We start from the raw sequence: 20112 nt of genomic DNA, 5'->3' as shown, positions 1-20112 counted from the left end.
GCTTTCTTCCCGTGAAGAAACTGTTGTGGAAGCTCCCTCAGCTATTCGGGCTAGCTTGGTTTTGCTAAACTGTTCGCAGACGCGCCGTTAAGGTCCTCGTCGCCGAACGCAGTCCCTGGCTTACGTCTGGATTTGCTGAGTAAGTTCTTCGCAAGAAGTTTTCCACTTGATCTTGGTGTAGTGTCCGCGTCAAGGCGAGCTGCTCCACCGGCCACCCTGTATTATCTACCGGGGGTCGGCTAACTGTAGATCAGTTACCCACAGACTAACGCGTTGCGGCGAGTCAGCGTGGATACGGTTGACATTTGTTTGTTAACTGTGTGTTTACCGGGAGCGGAGCTAACGTGTCGCGGCGAGCTAACTCTTCGGTGTTTCGTTAGCTAGGACCTTAAACTCCGGGTGCTAACGCTAATTACCGAGCAGGGCTTAGCATCACAGCTAATCTGCCGGGTGCACGGTGTCTTAGCCGACAAGCTACATCAGTCACCGAGAGTAAAGCTAACGCATTACGGCGAGCTGACTTTACGGTGCTTGGTGAGCGATCTCCGTGCGCGACGAAATGTCTCTCTCTTCGCCCGCTGCCATGTCCTCGACCGCAACCCCCGCCAAAGGGCCGGTTCCGAAGGTCAAAGAGGCTGCATCCCGCCTGTGTCCCGCGTCATGCGGCTCATCCATCTCAGGCAGGGACCCTCATCCCATGTGTATTACGTGCATGGGTGCTAAACACGCACAGGCGTCTCTGGCTGACCCGCAGTCATGTCCACACTGCGCGGATATGCCAGAGAAAATTTTGGAGAGGAGACTGAGAGTGGCGGTCGCTAATCCTCAGGACCCATGTCTGTCAGGAGAAACCGCTGTGGCTAAAACTCCCCATGTACCGCGAGCTACCAAGAGCTGGGCGGATATGATGGAGGAGGAATATACAGACATGCCGCCACTCTTTGAGGAGCTCCCTGGCGTAGAGCCAGAGGAGGATGCTGAGGGCTATGCCAACTCAGACATTCTCAACTTGGATGATATGGAGGAGGACGAGGACGATGCCACTTTTCCAGTGCCTTCTCGCCCCTCCAGTGCATCTGATGTCGCTCCTCCAGCTGACAGCGGCCTTTACGAGGTCTGTAAACGAGCTGCTTCTAAGCTGGGCATACAGTGGCCTGCAGTTCAGGACGCAGGTGGCACTGAGAGGGACCTTTATGATGGTAAGAGACTTCCACCAGCTCAACCACCAGCCAAACAGCTCCTTCCAGCCGTGCCTGCGTGCATGAGGGAAATGAGCCGTTTTTGGTCCTGTCCCTTTAAGAACAAGCTCCCCGCCAAAGGATGTTCTAAACTGGAGATCCATGGGATGAAGGAACTGGGGCTGTCCGAACCCCCAGTGGTGGAGTCTTCAGTGGCTCATCACCTTCACCCTGATCGCCGCTCTGTCTCGGCCTCCTCTAACATCCCTCTGCCTAGTAAGATGGAACGCGTCACATCTTCCATCTTCCAGAGGATGTATAAATATGCAGCTCAGTCAGTCTGTTCTCTGAATGCAGTTACACTGCTGTCTGCGTACCTGGCTGAGATTTTGGAGGAGATGGGCCGCCAATTGGACTCTGGAGCACCAAACCCAGCTCTTTGGGACGAGATCTGTGTGGTGAATGACCTCATCCTGCGCTCCTCACGGGGAGCAGTGCAGGGCAGTGGCCGAGTTATGGGCCTCGCTGTCTCAGGAGAGAGGGCCCTGTGGCTGAACCACTCGAGCCTGAGTGATGCACAGAAGTCGGATGTGATGGATGCCGCGTACGACCCCACCAAAGGTCTGTTTGGCCCAGCTCTGGAGAGGATGAGGGAAACCAGCACCCTCAGAAAGCAGGAGGGAGAAGCTTTTGATCTCTGTCTGCCCAGGAGACAAGCCCCTCGCCCCCCTCAGGCCGCCAAGCCCACCTTTGCAGCCTCAGCTGCTGCAGTGAGGAGACGTCAGAGCAGTGCCCGCCCTCAGAGGCAGACTGGTCAGCAGGGCAACCAGCAGCCCAGGTCTGACGCCCAGAGACCGTGGGGCAAACACTCCTTTGCAGCGGTCGCAGCAAAGAACCGCCCGTCTCACCCCACTGACGGAAAGAAGAAGCGGGCGTCCTAACAACCCCAGCTTCTCCATCTCCCCCTCCGGTCAAGTTAAGAGTCATGGAGGGGGACCACCAGGACCCCGTCATGTGTGGTTCAGGAACCCTGGCTGTTGTTTGTTCTCCAGGGCTCCTTGTTCAGTCTCCCATGTGGCAGGCCCACGGGGAGAAGACACAGGGGTTCTCCAAGTTAATGTGTCACCAAACACTTCCACCCTGTCCAAACCTGTTGCAAATAAAAACAGCATTTTCGCAGCCAGGCACAAAGCCAAGGGCGAGATGCAAAATAAAAAACACAAAAATAAATCAATGTCATGCACCCCCCTCGCCACCAGAGGGAGCTCACGCTCCACTGGCGAGATACGATTCTCACCGAGTCGTGGGGGTGACGTCACTACAGCTCGACACAGGACCTCTCTCTGTCAGAGCGGACAGGTGGCGCGCATGCGCAGTTCACCCATGGGTTCTATCCACTGTATCTCACGGATACAGACTTCAATTTGCCATGAAACCACCCAGGTTCAACGGTGTGTTAGTTTCAGTGGCCAAGGGGGACGCTGCACGGGTTTTGGAAGACGAAATAACGTCTTTACTGAGCAAACGAGCTATCAGAGCTGTCACGGCCGAGGAGTCACAACAGGGTTTCTACTCCCGGTACTTCCTCATTCCCAAGAAGGCAAGCACAGCCCTTCGCCCCATCCTAGATCTCCGTGTGCTAAACAAACACCTACGGAAATACACATTCAGGATGTTGACACACAAAGTGCTCTGTCGCTCTATCCGTCAGAGAGATTGGTTTGTAACGATCGATCTCTCGGACGCGTATTTTCACATCGCCATTCACCCTGCACACAGAAAATATCTCAGGTTCGCTTTCCAAGGCAAAACCTACGAGTATCAAACTGTCCCGTTCGGGCTGTCGTTAGCTCCGAGGGTATTCAGCAAGTGTGTGGAGGGGGCTCTGTCTCCATTACGGAGCAAAGGCATCAGAATTTTTTCGTACATAGACGATTATCTGATATGCGCTGGCTCGCACGAGCAGGCGGTCATGGATTCTGCTGTGGTGATAAATCATCTCAGGGATCTTGGGTTCAGTATAAACTGGACGAAAAGTCAGATAGAGCCCGTACAGTGTGCGGAGTATCTGGGTCTGAAAATAAACTCCCTGTCATATCGCGTCACGCTATCAGACGGGAGAATAAAATCTCTCACACAGTGTCTCTCCCTCTTTCAGATGGGGAGAGTCGTGTCGTTTCGACTATGCCTACGTCTGCTCGGCCTGATGGCATCAGTGATAGCTGTGGTGCATTTAGGTCTGTTGATGATGAGAGATTTTCAGCGGTGGGTTGCAGCTTTGCGCCTGTGCCCGCGCCGTCACCTCAACCGCAGAGTGAAAGTGACTCAGACCTGTGTAAAGTCTCTCCGTCAGTGGAGGAACGCAGGGGCGCTCACCACGGGGGTCCCGCTGGGGACGGTGACGTCCAGGGTTACCATGACGACGGACGCTTCCCTGTCAGGGTGGGGAGCAACGATGTCAGGCAGAGCAGTGAATGGCTCCTGGGGTCCAGAAATGGCCCAGATTCACATAAATGTTTTGGAGCTCTGGGCAGTGTTTCTAGCGCTGAAACATTTCCTGCAATTTCTCCGAGGCCGTCATGTTCTGGTGAAAACAGACAACTCCACTGTGGTAGCCTATGTCAACCGTCAGGGAGGCACTCGCTCACTACGGTTACACAAGTTGGCTCGGGAGATGATACTGTGGAGCAGCACCAGGCTCCTATCACTCAGGGCAACACATGTGCCGGGAGTTCTGAACAGAGGGGCGGACTTGATGTCTCGTGGGAATCCTCTGTACGGAGAATGGTCTCTGCACCCGCAGGTTGTGGACCAGATTTGGAAGAGATACGGCCGAGCCGCCGTAGATCTCTTCGCCTCGCAGGAAAACGCCCGCTGTCCGCTGTTTTTCTCCCTGTCGGACATCACTGCACCTCTCGGTGTGGATGCTCTGGCTCACCCGTGGCCAAACGTGCTGCTCTACGCATTCCCTCCCCTCAGTCTGATTTCCCCCACCCTGGCCAGGGTGAGGGAGCAGAATCTGTCTCTCATACTGGTGGCGCCAAGATGGCCGTCCAAACACTGGGTGGCGGAAATAGTTCAGATGTTGGCGGGCGACCCCTGGCCTCTGCCCATACGCAGAGACCTCCTGTCCCAGGCACACGGGGAGATTTACCACCCCCACCCAGACCGCGTGGCGCTCTGGGCCTGGCCCGTGAGAGGTTTAATTTGGACGCAGCAGGACTGCCTCCGCAGGTTATAGACACCATTCAGAGTGCAAGGGCTTCCTCCACCCGTGCTTTGTACGGCTGTAAATGGCGGGTTTTCGAGGAATGGTGTGAGTCTAGACTCGCGGTCCCTTTTCAGTGTTCAGTTGTGGACCTGTTGTGTTTTCTACAGGAGCTGGTGGATAAAGGAAGAGCTTTTTCCACAGTTAAAGTGTACCTCGCTGCCATCTCAGCATGTCACGTGGGTTTTGGTGATAAACCGGTGGGACAGCACCCCCTGGTTTGTCGCTTTATGAAAGGTGCACGTCGAAAGCTCCCAGTTTCTAGGCACCTGGTTCCACTGTGGGACCTTCTGGTGGTGCTGGATGCCCTTTCTCGGCATCCCTTTGAGCCTTTGGAGGCTGTGGGGATGAAGTTTGTGTCTCTGAAAACGGTGCTGCTTTTGGCTTTGTCTACGGCGAAGCGCGTGAGCGACCTTCAGGCGTTGTCTATCCGCCCTTCCTGTCTACAGTTCGGTCCGGGACTCTCCAAGGTTTGCTTGCGGCCCAATCCGGCGTTTGTGCCTAAGGTGGTGGAGTCGGCTTACAGGTGTCCCACAGTAGAGTTGCTGGCTTTTCACCCGCCTCCATTCTCCTCGACGGAGGAGCAGAGGCTTAACACTTTGTGTCCGGTGAGGGCTCTGCAGTCCTACGTGAGTAGGACGGCAGATTTCAGGCGTACTGACCAGCTGTTTGTTTCCTGGTCCACTACCCATAAGGGCAAGCCATTGTCCCGCCAGAGGCTGTCTCACTGGATTGTGGAGGCCATTTCTGTGGCGTACAGTTGCAAAGGTTTGCTGCCGCCCCAGGGTTTGCGTGCTCATTCCACCAGGAGTATAGCTGCTTCCTGGGCTCTGTTTAGAGGGGTGTCTGTTCAGGATATTTGTGCTGCGGCAAGCTGGGCTACGCCTCACACCTTTGTCAAGTTTTACAGGCTAGATGTCTCTGGTCCTTCTTTGGCCCAGGTGGTGCTCGGTGCCGGTGCTCCGGGGTTGGAGTGATGTTGTCACTCAACCTTTTGTGGTAGTTAGGCTTCGGGAGTCATATGCAATCCGGGAGTGGTCTATATCTCCCATAGTGAAACACCGAACGAAGTTAGAAAAAGAACGAAGGGTTACTCAACGTAACCCCGGTTCTTTGATAACAGAGTGAGGTGTTTCACCACACGCCCCTTCTTGCATGAGGCACGGAAAGAAACCGGTCTTGAATGATTTTGAGGGGCGGGTCGGCTGTGATAGTATGAAGGGGGCGGTGCCCCAGCACAGCTCGACCTGTCTGTCACTGACAGACGTGGTGCCATTGGAGCTTCCCTGGTTGGTCATGCCAAGGCGATATCCCATAGTGAAACACCTCACTCTGTTATCAAAGAACCGGGGTTACGTTGAGTAACCCTTCGTTTTTGGAGTTTTGGTGGTGATCAATAATTTATGTCTGCAAATAAATGATAAAGTAATTGACTGATCCTAAATACTCATCTGAAACATGAATAAAAGTATGATTTAAATAAGCGGGTCATCCATGCTTTCATTTAATCTCATTTAGAATATTGTAATTCACTATATTCCAAAGTTACGCCAAAAAACTAGGGACATATACTACACATATGAGACCAATATTGTGTGGTAAAAATTCACATGATCATTAACATCAAAAGGTATCAAATGTTCATTTTATATATTATTTTAATTGCCAATGTTATTGTTTCAAAGCACGCCGACTGTTGCTAAATTGCTACACAAACCATGTTTATTATGAACATTATTAGTATGATCACATTATGATTATATTAGACGTTATCATTATTATTCATGTGACTTTGCAACTCAGTGAACACCATCAATATATTTTCATGAAATTAACTTTCAGTTTTATTTACTTTTGCCCCTAAAACATTTTCTCTGCATCATGAGCTGAGTCGTTTCCTTAGTTTCCTGCAGAGTCCACACTGTTACCATAACAACAACAACAACAACAACAGTTATAATTGTTATTATTAGTAGTAGTATTCTATAGTATAGACAGGCAGAAACAGAGACCATTAAAAAAATGATACAATTCAGCTTATTAAAACATAGTGCATCGTACTCTGCAAAAATGAATATGTCATGGGAGAGTTGAGCAGCACAGAACAGCAACTCCTCCTCTGCTAAAAACCCTCCTGTGGGCGACAGAATGCAGAGCCAAACACCCCCTCAGTGTGGCCCCAGAGGCCGGGGTAAAAACTGACCAATGCAGCACAAAAAGGGCCACACTGGGTTGTGCAAGGCAGCTGTGGGACATGTGGCCACATCACAGCACAGCGTTCATGCTTCATGAGCAGCAACAGCCGTAACTCTGAGAATAAAAGTGGCAGGAGTAAACCCAGCGGCTGAAGAAATGCTGACTGTGTAGGAAAGAGGAGTACGAACGTGAAATGAAGAAAGTGGGAGAAAGAAAGGGAAAGATGTACGTGTGTGTGTGTGTGTGTGTGAGAGAGAGTACCAAAAAGGCTGAGGACTTGTTATAATGTCACAAGGTCCTGCTTTTACAGGAATACTTCACTGATTTGCATTTAGCTTTGTATTACTGGAATAGGGGAAGTATTTTTGAAACATTGTGCTTCCCAACCTCAGTTTCCCCTGAGTTGAGAAATATCTTCCTTCTTTTCTTTGTTACGTGTCCACCAGTGACACTTCCTGTTAGCGTAACTGTTAGCAAAGATGGCAGACACTGTTGACATTCTGGGAATGAGGTCCCGCCCCCCTAAAAAGTGGTCTAAAAAGTGCGGAATTAGCGTTGCAGTTTCAAGTCTCAGACCAAGTGTCACTGGTGGCACTTCTCTGTTACAGTGCAGCTATAGTGCTGGATTAATCTTGTGGCTGTTCTTCTCATCTCCTCATCTCGCTCCTTCCTTCACTGAACTCTTGGATCCTCTCACTCGTCTGCATCATATTTAATCTCCCAGCTCGACGACAAGTCATCTACTGCCACGCTCAATGCTGACCACGCTTCTCTGCTGAACAGGCTGTAAACAAAGCCAGTTCCCACACCTATCGATCCATGGTAACCCATTAGGGTTTACTGGCTGACCCCTGACCTTGGCTGGGGTCGTGGCCAGGGCCTTCATTAGGGGCGAAATCATAAACACCTGGGCAGCTGACCTGGGTGCAGTGCTGGGGCTGCAGTCATGTGGTATTCATTTTGGAACATGGTGGTGTGCAAATCAGGTTAAACCAGCATCTATGACCCTCAGGGCTCAGAGCACATATTAAAAATGTGACCACCGTCCACTCACTCTGTCATAATATCTGTGATGTGTGGAGGTTGTGAGAAATCTGGCTCCGCTAGTGAAGATGACATCACTGAGAGCGTGTAACTGAACACACTATCTAACATCTTATGACACGTTTTGATTCATGGCACTATGTGACATTGTGACACATATAAGGTTTGCCTTGTATGTATATATATATATATATATATATATATATATATATATATATATATATACACATATATATTCTGTGATTTCTGAGATTTCTTCCCCCAGAATTCTTATCCCCACAATCTAAGATTTAAGTCACAATCTGAAATCTGAGCAAAAACATCTGAATGCAGACTTAAATCTAAATAATATATTAAATATTCTTTATTAACTGAGGGTCAGAGGCTGTTTAAACTGTTTGACTTAGAACAATCTCAGTGTTTTCAACTAGAAACTTAAAGGGGACATATTATGCAAAATCAACTTTTTAACCATTTTAATACTGATATTTGGGACTCTGGGGGCCCTACCAGTCGCCAAAGTGTGGAAAAACAATACTCAGTCATGTTTTCGTGGTTCCGCTTAGTGTAAGTATAGGCGATAAAACGCTCGATGTTGAATTCCCTGCGCTTATGACGTCAGCATGCGCATTTCACCGCGAATGTTACCGCCCCACCAGTACGTTTACTTCGCAAGCTCCACCTTAGCTCCACCTTGTCCCTGCCAGAGTGCAGGCGAGGGAGGAAGAGCGGTATTATGTCAACGTGGCGGGACAAGTGTGCTGTTGGTGGCTGCACAGTGGAGCACAGTGTTTTACAGAGGATTTTATATATGAAGCTAATGTGCCGGATAAAGTCAGCAATCGTGTGTTCGTGTGTTCGCACCACTTCACATCAGACTGCGGCCAGCGGTTGCCGTATTTAGTCAGGGGACGTATTTCACCGACGTACAAACACACAAATTGTTAAGAAAAGATCACATAGAGCTCATAACTGACCATTCTGACACGTCCTAATTAAACATATTTGTTCAGTACGTCCTCCATGACCGGAGCACAGACTCAGTCTGATACAATCACATAATCACATAGCTGTTTATGCAGCTCGCCGCTGACGATCAGCGGTGCTGCACTCTCTGTGCAGCGGTGCTACACTCTCTGTGTCACCGATAGCCTAAACTGCCGCTGGCGATCGCTGATCGGCAGCGGCGCGCTGAATAAACTGTATGTTGCTGTATCAGACCGGAGACTGTCTGATACAGCGGTGGCGCGTTACACGGTGATCGCCAGCTCGCCGGAGCACCGGAGGTGGTCAGCGGTGGTGAGGTCTCCGGAGCACAGTCTCCGGTCTGATACAGCAACATACAGTTTATTCAGCGCGCCGCTGGCGATCAGCGGTGGCGCGTTACACGGTGATCGCCACCGCTGATCGCCAGCTCGCCGGAGCACCGGAGCTGGTCAGCGGTGGTGAGGTCTCCGGTCTGATACAGCAACATACAGTTTATTCAGCGCGCCGCTGGCGATCAGCGGTGGCGATCAGCTGATCGCCAGCGGCAGTTTAGGCTATCGGTGACACAGAGAGTGTAGCACCGCTGCACAGAGAGTGCAGCACCGCTGATCGTCAGCGGCGAGCTGCATAAACAGCTGCTTTATGTGATTGTATCAGACTGAGTCTGTGCTCCGGTCATGGAGGACGTACTGAACAAATATGTTTAATTAGGACGTGTCAGAATGGTCAGTTATGAGCTCTATGTGATCTTTTCTTAACAATGTGTGTGTTTGTACGTCGGTGAAATACGTCCCCTGACTAAATGCGGCGACCGCTGTTTGCAGTATGATGTGAAGTGGTGCGAACACACGAACACACGATCTGATACAGCAACATACAGTTTAACTGTTTAACTGATTTACAGTTGGACAGTGTTCGGCTCGATCCTTATGTAGGACGTCTCTTCCTGTGACGGCACTCTCGCTGACATGTTGATATTGTCAGAGAGCTAGTGGAGGGAGGGGGAGACGAATAGAGCTGTAAAGAGGACAAATCAGAAACCCCCTGGAAGAAGTGGGTGTGTGTTTGCCTGTGTCTCATTTGCATATAAAGGGACCTTGCACGAAAACCGAGCGTTCTGAAAGGGGCGGGTTTAGCAGGGTTATTGAACTACTATGATTCTTCATCCTTATGGTATTTTGACCAAAGCATGTCACTGACATGTTCATTAGGACACCAGGGAACTATTTTAATGGGGGAAATAGGGTATAATATGTCCCCTTTAACTTGTGTCATTGTATAAACTCACTCAAGGCCCAAAGTCCATATACAAATTTAGCAATTTCCATTTTGTTGGCATTGTTGTTTTTCTACTGCCTCCATCAACCAAAAGGATTCTCTGAGGTGTGTGTTTGAAATCCTCCAGTGAGATGTTGACAATGTTTCAGTAACACTCATGATCCACTTAAATGTTCAGTTGTCTTCTGGTCTGCAGATGTGAGTTTGTTGTTGTGTGTCACGCAGTGAGCTCACCTCTTCTTGGGCTCTCATGGTTGAACAGGATCCCGTTCACGGCAAACATGTTGTAGGCCTCTCGAAAGTTCACCACGATCCAGTAGGCGTAAAGCTTCGCTGCACCTGGGGTGAGACACGGAGGAAGACATGAACAAAGGAAAACAGAGAACAGAGAAATGACGCTAACTGTGTTTATGTACATGCATGAAATGAAGGTTTTGCAAACACCTTTCCGTGTTGGTCCGTGACTTTCGCCTAATATTTATTTATGCATGTTGATGACTTTTAGGCCACACAGAATGCACTGAATTGGCAACCGATGCACAACAGCAAGGCCACAGCCACTGACTTCCACCTGGGCCTTCAAGTGAGTTGATGGCATCCAGGCGATGAGCCCGGGATGATGGGTTTCACCGGTGAACCCTCTGGAGGTGTCAGCTAAACACCAATGAAGGAGGGCGCCCACTTGAATCTAAAGGAAGCCATCAGCCATCAGCCTTGTTTGAACATCCCACAGAGTCTTAGTAAGGAGTCTCACATATGAGATATTAACAGCTAGTGCGGGAATGTTGCTGGACGACCTGAGATCTAAACTGAGAAAGTCACATGGAGACAATCAGCAGTGAAAGAACTCATTTGATGTAAAGGTTACACATTCCAGCCGACGGAGGTGGACACAGTGATGTTTGCAAACCTGCAGCCACAGAAAGATCATCTGAACCATGGCTGAATCCATCAGTACCACAGATTAGTTTTTAAAGGGAAGGAGAACCAGACTCCTGCTGACAGACCAAACGCAGACTTGTCCATAAACAGCTCTGGTTTTTGTTTTTTTTCCTCATTTTTGCATTTTTATTTATTTTCTCTCTCCTCCCTCCTCCCTAAGCCAATGAAAGGCGGTGCCCATTGATTAACTCGTAGGTCAGGACATGCACTGGAGGTGAAGGGAGGCCTCCATGTCAAACTCTGCCTCCACCTTCCCAAATCTAATTAATAAAGGAACAGCCCGCCCCACGATGGTATGTGCCTCCCATGCAGCCTCAGTGTGAGTGCTGACAGATGGGGAAAGTGTCAGTGAGGAGAGCATTCAGACAACAAAGTACATGAAACCTGATCACTCCCACACGTGTGTACCTGGTATTCCGTATGTTGTGGGGACCTAAATCTGTTTACACAGTCACGTTATGGGGACAAAAATCAAGTCCACATAACGGAAATGTCTACATATGAAGGTGAAGACATGTTTTAAAGTTAGGCCGAGGTTTAGGACTAGGCCAGTGGTCATTAGGGTTAAGGTTTAGAGCAAGTCCTCAGGAAATGAATGTAAGTCAATGCAATGTCCTCTGAAGTCATGGAAGCCAGTGCGTGTGTGTGTGTGTGTGTGTGTGTGTGGAGCATGAGTGCTGAGTGCTGTGGATATAAAGGTGTCTTTGTTAAAACGAGGGCCACTCAAGTCCTCCGTCAGACGTTTGGCCTCGGGGTGCGAGGAGAACTCAAATACTGCCTGAGCGATGACGACCCCCTTTCTTCACTCCACACATATTTCACAAACGTGCAGGGTTGTAGCTGCTGACTTATCAAAGAATCTGTGTCTCTGCCCTAACACGGCCACACACATTTGTCTGACAAATTGTGTTAAACGTGAGTCAAACCGAGAGTCAAAGGAGAGTGTGTGTGTATTACCGTAAGGCGAGCGAGGGTAGAAGGGAGTGGTTTCTTTCTGAGGGATCTCCTGGACTTTTCCATACAGCTCACTGGTGGAGGCCTGGTAGAACTTCACAGAGTTGGTCAGACCACAAGTCTTGATAGCGTCCAACAGGCGAAGTGTACCTACTCCGTCCACATTGGCGGTATACTCAGCCAAGTCAAAGGAGATCTAAGACAGAAAGAGACAGAAGAGAGAGAGAGAGAGAGGAGATGTTAGGGGGGCCTTCATAGCAACAGCTCCTTCATCTGCTTATAGACCTTATTATCGGCAGAACATCAGTAGACATCTGTGGGTTTGGCATTTACAAGTAATCGCACACACACACATATATATATATATATATATATATATATATATATATATATATATATATATATATATATATATATATATATATATATATATATACACACATACATATATATATATATATATATATATATACACACATACATATATATATATATATATATATATACACACATACATATATATATAGTTGTGTAATTAAAATTGTCATATACATATATATAGTTGTGTAATTAAAACTGTCATATACATACATATATATATATATTATATATATAGTTGTGTAATTAAAACTGGCTTAATATTGCTGACTTTTATTGGATTTTGTTTGTCATTCATTCAACCATCCACACCGAGTGGCAGCACAAAATAATAAAAAAATATCCTCATACTTTAGAAGTCAAAATGACACAGATGTGGAACTGACCTGACCTTTGCATTTGTTTTTGACCGTTACAAGTACTCGCACGACACGTGAGGAAAAGCAAAGTCGCTCTATTCACAAATATGTGGGGGAAACGAATACCAGAACATAAATACACATGAACAGGAAGTCAGACATTTAGTTACTTCTAAATTAAAAAGTAACTAACGATTCTTTTGTTATTTTTGTATAAATGGCAGCCCACCATAACATCAATGGTGTGATCAGTAAAATCACTAAAGTATTGTCTTGAGATTTCACATGACCAGGAAGTAAATATAGTATATTTAAATTTCAAATGTTCATCTACATCACAGAAACATGTTATTTAATGTTGGTGGTGTTCTGACTTGCTCTCAGTGGCCATGTTCAGACCTGGTATCAACATCTGTCCTCAGATCATGCAGAGGAAATACTTCCTGTGTGCTTCACCTGTGACCACATATGAATGAATGTGAGTGTCTGTCTGGCTGAAGGAGAATGTGATTTATGTTTAGGCCATCAGAACCAGTCAGAAAGCTTTGTCTTTAAATGTTATACTGTCATTGCCAAAATGCCTTTTTGGAATGTTCCAAGTCCCGTGGAGAGACTGAACATTCAGAAGGACATGAGGAATGGCTCTGTGTGTGACAACTACTTAGGCTACTTGTACTTGTGTGAATGCCAGGTTGGCTTCAGGGTGCAAATCAAGGCATAACAGTTCAATGGCGTGCCAGTTAGTGGTCACCACACCTGGAGCAAGAAGCTTGAGCCACGTGTATACAGAGGAAACGTTCTGGCCCTTTAGTGCTTTAACACCAGGGCTGTACACATAGCCAGATAAAGACCCCTTATTTAAAGCTAGGACCTAAGAACACTGGGCCTCTATTCCACTCAGAGTGAAAAAAACACACACACACACACACACACAGTGAGCAGGTCTGATCAGGGTCAATTACCCTCTGCAGCTCAGTGCAATTACCTGTGAAGCTCAGCTCATGATTTTACTTTGCATTCTGGCATTTTTGTATATATACATGTATATATATATGTATATATACATGTGTATGTATGTATATATATATATATACACATATACATATATATATATACACACACACACATATATATACATATACACACATACAATGACTATGGGTATCAAAACCAGCTGAGAGAGAGAGGGTCCAGGCAGAACACCTTGACAACCTCAATAAAACAAATAGCCTTAATGCCTCCATTCTTCCATCCTCCCTCATTTTGTAAGGCAGGGCCTGATCACTGATGCTTTAAAGGCCCCTCGGTCAACCTGGCACATAATGCTCTGTTGCGGGAATCCAGCCAGGCTCTGTCAGCATTGGGGGTCTGCCACTAAGCAATTATCATGACCCGAAAAATGTAATCCATTTAAAAAGGTTCTCAGTGTACAGGGTATACATCGCACATTTAGTGGTTTTCATTTCTTGCTCACACAAGGCCATTCTGTGTGTGTGTGTGTGTGTGTGTGTGTGTGTGTGTGTGTGCCCTAGTAGAAGTATAAATATCAGCTACAATTACTCAGCCATGGTCTCTCTCTGCATGGTCTTCAGTAGAGAATAATAAGTATTTAAAGTACACACACAGAAGTAGAAGAATGTAATGTTTAAATCAAGGAAGGGTCAGTCATTCAGATGCACTTGAACCCCTGTCTCAATACAAGCGCACAGTGTGTATATATTATATACTATACGTTTATACACTGTGAAGCATTTTGAAAAATACCATAATATACATTTTTGGTCATACCGCCAGCACTGACTCACTCTGCTCTCACACGCGTCCTGATGTAGCCTCAGTTACTGTTGCTGTATGCAAACACAAGTGCATCTCCATCATCAGCTGTTGCTGTGATGAACCACCTCCAGTTTTGTCTTGTTGAAATTGTGTCATTCTGGCTGAAAACACACACATTCAATCAATCACTCACTCACTCACTTACTCAGTCACTCACTCACACACCTGTTCGGAAAATAAAAGCGCTATTTCTTTTCCACGCTGTGTACGAATGTCTCTTTGCCCCAAAACACCGACAGTACAATTTAAAGATGTGTAGGAGAGGGAAAAATGCAGCGTACACTGTCAACAGTGAATGACGGTGAGAGTGAGACAGGTGTGGACTAATGACATTGCATCATCCAGCTGGAATGTGTGCTTATGTTTGACTGGCATGTCTTTATGCTTAAAACCAATTTCTTGCTCATTAAATAACATTAGACCCAAACACGGACGAACAGCCACCAAAGGCACCAGTTTATTGTGGAGCCACGACTTACAAGCATGTCAGTAACTCATCGGGCACATACTGTACACGCGCTCATGCCAAGAGTTCACTTATAACCAAGCTGTTGGTTTAACACGTGATAGAAGATGATGATGACGATGATGATGGTGAGAGAAGTGCAGTTTCAAGCCTCGGACCAAGTGTCACTGGTGTGCACGTAACGAAAAAAATTATAAAGATATTTCTCGACATGACCACAAAGGTCCAAAGGTCACCTGGAGGTCAATGCAATACTTTGAATTGTGTGTGTGAAATGTGCACATACCCACAGTTCCGTTCATACTGAAAAAGAAAGACTTCACCAATTTGCATTTAGCTCAGTTTCCCCTGAGTCGCGAAATATCTGTTCCGTGCACACCAGTGACACGTGGTCCGAGGCTTGAAACTGCAAAGCTAATTCCGCACTTTTATCACCATCATCATCATCATCATCATACGTCAATCTCTTGTGTGTCTAATTAAAGGTGTTTTCTGATTTGTTTTTACTGCAAAGGCCACTGCAGCCATGGCAATGAACAAATACAAGTCAAACAGTTAAGGTGGAGATGTGGGAGGACCGGGTGGTGCATGTGTGGAGAGAGAGTCATGCTGCAGCGAATGTCAGGACAGGTAAGAGTGAGCGTTGAAGATTGGCTGTCAAACTCAGGAATGATGCTGTGGAGACTGGAAAGTCCCCGTCAGCCTCGCGGCACTGCGCTGTCTCACTCCTTCTCTCTTTCATACTACACTGCTCTCTTCTGACGGTGTCCATGTGGACAGGTAATGGCTAATCTCTCCATCAAGACTGCTCCGCTCTCTCTGCTGCAAACCACGTGCTGTCCAAAGCTCCATCATTTTATTCTCATAGCTTTTCCAGTTTCACGCTGTAAGGCCTGCAAGCTCTCTCACACCTATTTTGTCTGCTGGATGTCTTTTAGTGTAAATGTCTCAGAGTTCAAAGTGACATTATGAGATTGATCAACAAAATCAAAAAGCCAAAAATGTTTCATTTACAATAATATAAAACAGAGAAAAGCAGCAAGTAGTGAATGTGCACCACTGGCTGAACCAGGAAATGACCTGAACATCTGATCAAACTCATATTTGGAGAGTGCACTTTAGTCTGACAGTCTGTATAAAAGGTTTGCTGTCAGGAATTAGAATAAAATTAGTTCACATCAGAAAGAAACAAAAACAGTGTGAAAGCAACGACGAGTCTTCTGAAAGAGAGCAGACAGCAGAGGTGGTGCACCTCATTCCTTTCACATTGGATAGAGCCTGGACTAGTGCCTGTCTGGAGAAGTCAATCATGAAAAGAAGATTTCATTCCTCCCCTCCCTCGATCACCTGGTCTCTGCCCTGCAGACATTAACTGCCAATCACTCGACGCCTACTTTCGCAAATATAAACACACGTGTAAACATGGCAACCAGTCACTGTGCGGCAGTGGGCTGTGGTCATACCCAGTGGCTATAAACGATGACCTCATACACTCTTATACAAGTGTGCACACACAGACACACGAGTACAAACTGGTAAAAACACTAAAGAGTGATAGAATCAGGCACTGAGACGCTGATGCTCAGCCTCACTGAGAACATGGCTGACAGAAAAATCTACTCCAGCTTAGGTCTCAAGGACTGACCAGGTTTCTTTTATGTATTTATTTATTCATTTATTTGATCTGTTCTTTAGAGCACTGACGTGTAACCAGTGTGGAAATATGTTGTGTTCGCCCTCGAGAAAACCACGGCGTGTGTCAGCTATGTAGCGTAGCACAGGACATCTCCACATGCATCACGAGGACGTAGACGGAACTACGGAAACAACTCTTCCGTCACTTCCTCAAAATTCAACTCGCACTAATGTGATAACTAGAGCTAGAGGGGTGTTTGCCTCATCAGACATGTGACCTTCTTTAGTGGTGTAAAACCCTGGATTTAAACATTTCATTAGCGTACTGGAACCACACTATGAAATGTTTTACTACAGATGGTGTTGCCTTCCATAATGTCAAGGAAAAAGTTATCGGAGGTCTGAGCAGTGCAGATTTACAGATAGCTTTACCTTCAGAGCAACATGGCGCTTCATGACTCATGATTTATTGGTGCTTTTTTACTACACTACAAAAAGATGTTTTATTTCTGTATATTTTGTGATTCGACTTCATTGCGCTATTTATTGATTATCAGTTTCTGCTGCTAATTTTTCATATTGTATTTTGATTTTAAAAATGAGTCTGATTCCACAATTATTTATTTTAATAAATAACATTTCAGTTCATTTATATGTATGTGTTGATTTGTTACGTTCTGTTTTGTTTTTATTAAGTTAGGAAAGTCATTTAAGTGGAGCCAGCAAAGACCGAACTATCTCCAAATCACAAGAAGAGGAAGATGATACAACGAAGATTAGCAACTGCCAATGCAATAGCAAGAGAGACGTGGGATTATGATATCATCGTGTTCTCAAAGTAGCACTTTTGTAAAAACACTGGCACATTCACACACGCAGACGAGGAAAGGGGAAAAACACCTAGCTATTCTGTGTAAGAAAATGACTCAGAAAGATGGAGCAACCTTGACAAAAACTGACATTTGTGCATCGTTATTAGTGTTAAACTATTAAACTGTACTGTGTGTGCATTAAGAAATACCTGGCTCATTCAAAAGCATTATCAGCACACAGGCTCATGTTTTCTTATGAGCAGCAGCCAAGTGAAGTCTGATCAATCATAACCTCGACAATGTGTTCTCTCTCTCTCACACACACACACACACACAAATACATAAAAAGAGATTGATGATGATGATGATGATGAACATGCTGAATCCTAAAACAATACAGTACCCAAGCTGTGTCTGTGAGTGTGCACAGAATTCAAAATTAACTCAACACAAACTAACACATACCCACGCCACATAATCCACTAATCTAATGTACAAATGCCATAATCCACTAATCTAATGTACAAATGCACTGCTGGATCAGGACTTCTTCCATTGACCTGGATAACTTTGAGCTTCACAACTTCTACATATGTACTTAACACATGTATTAGACACAGATGCCCTGAATGAACAGAACTGGTCATTAATACAACTTTTTTTCATTGTTTCTGTAATGCTTGATACACTAATACGTGGAAGGTCTTGAACTGAAATGAAATTGTGAATGCTAAAATATGATTATTATTGTTTAAAGTTATTCTTATTTGAATTTTCAAATATCACTGTTTAATTTACTGCAAGAAAAATAGTAGAGCACATTATTTCTTTTTCATTCCTTAACAGAAAAATTGTAGTGGTTGACTGTCATGCTTGATAACATTCTGACTTCACAGAGAAGCCCTCAAATTTGGGTATAAAAAAAGTTAATTCAGTTTATTTGCCAAAAACAAACAACAATTTTAGTTTTAAACAAGTATTTGAAACATATGTATGTATATACATATACATATCCATATATATATATATATATACATACATACACACAGTATATATATATATACATATATACTGTATATATATATATATATATATATATATATATATATATATACAGCGGAGAAAATAAGTGGCGCTATGGTTGTTGCAGTGGTGGGCTGTCAGGGCCAGCAGGGCCTTCTCTGCTGGCCCTGACAATATCAAAAAAGTATTTTTCTAATTATTATTATTATTATTATTATTATTATTAATAATTATTATTTTTTTTATTTTAACAATGAAATTAATGTGTGTCTGAACATGTCTGTATTTAATTACTTTTTCAGTATGTTATGATTATATTTCCAGAAAGAATATGGTTATTTTTTGTGAAGCTGAGCTGGATTTTCCTGGATGTCATTAAACGCATCATAGCTCCGTGGACCTGCTCTAGTATCATTGCTGGCCTTTCGTTGAAGCTGCCATTTCCTATTTGGTTATAACTTTGACTGACGTGTGTCGTCAGCCGATCAAAATTTGATGCATAGTGACAGAACGCCCCAGGCCCAGCGATGTGTCTGGCGCTAGCCCCCGCTGTTGTCATCAACGGCGTTTGAACCTTTGGTGGGTTTTGAAGTAAGCTATGGCCACTGCAGTAACACCACCGATCCATCATGTTTCTGATCTCCTTCGTGTGCACTTCTCACGGCGATCGTTTGGAGAAAAGAAGGAAATTATTTCAAGAGGAAGACCTACACCGAAGAGGTACATATTTTCCGGTAGTTCGAGTGTAATGATGCAGTAGCCTATAGATGCGCAGTGGTGTGCGTGCGCGCTATGGTTGTTGCAGATCAACTGTCTCATGAATATAGTGCATAATAGTGTGTTTTGTATGTGGTTGTGTTTGTGCATGTTTTTTTTTTTGTTTTTTTTTTTACTGAAGGCCCTGACTGAAACCCCACGGTACGCTATACATATACATATATATACATACAGAATTGTGCCAAGGTCTGTGATGTAACAATGCTTTCACAAATATTAAGTGTTCATGTTAATTTACAAAATGCAGAGCAGGGCTCCAGAGTGCGACCAAAAATTTTAAGAGTGCACCTAAGGATTTTTCGAGGTCGCACCGGTGCATCTAAAAAATATAAATGTACTTTGCAAGCACATCATCTCTCTGTGTTCTCCTGTGACTCAACTGACAATCATGGTAGATAATTATCTTGGTCTAAACCAATAAGAGACAGAGTTTGGGCGGAACTTTGCCTTAGATTGGCTGTGGTCACTGCTCTCCGTTGTGTGTATTTAAAATTTGCGAGCGGCAAAACATAAAAAAAAAAATACGAGCGGCGCAGCGACCTGAGCGCCACGGCAGCGGAAGGGAAAAGAGACAAAACGAGGCTAAATGAAGAGGGGCAGAAGTATTGAAAGTTTTTTCACTAAACAATCTAAGCCGACAACCAACCCTACTGCCATTCCCTCGGTTCCTGCTGAGATGCCAAGCCCCGGTCCTTCGGCGGCATCAGACGCGGAACCAGAGGAGACAACCGAGTCAGAGAAAGAGCCCGGCCCTGAGACTCAGAGTAAGAAGCTGAAAACGTATTCTTTCAGGCAGGACTGGTTGAAACAGTTTCCCTGGTTACGGTACGATAAAGGACGTAATATAATGCACTGTGTATACTGTCATTAATGCGGTCAGAGTATGGCCGGTAATAGTGCATTTGTAAGCGGGTCAACAACGTTTCGTATCGAAACTTTAAAAAAACACAGCATGTCCAAAAAACACACTACATGCCGG

The 20112-nt window shown here is 45.5% G+C and overlaps 1 protein-coding gene across 1 annotated transcript in view; it reads right to left on the bottom strand.

Moving 5' to 3' along the window:
• The window catches only part of gmds (GDP-mannose 4,6-dehydratase), a 133173-nt gene that overhangs the window by 79461 nt on the left and 33600 nt on the right, over positions 1-20112 (bottom strand). Inside the window, exons 5-6 of the mRNA XM_058638505.1 lie at positions 11851-12043; positions 10186-10290 (exon numbers count right to left, since the gene is read on the bottom strand). Coding sequence (XP_058494488.1) covers positions 10186-10290; positions 11851-12043 — 298 coding nt within the window. The remainder of the gene's footprint in view (positions 1-10185; positions 10291-11850; positions 12044-20112) is intronic.

This window comes from Solea solea, chromosome 9 (genome assembly GCF_958295425.1).
Source record: "Solea solea chromosome 9, fSolSol10.1, whole genome shotgun sequence".
Lineage (NCBI taxonomy): Eukaryota > Metazoa > Chordata > Actinopteri > Pleuronectiformes > Soleidae > Solea > Solea solea.
The sequence above is the reverse complement of the archived record's forward strand: the minus strand, read 5'-3'. Positions and strand labels throughout refer to the sequence as shown.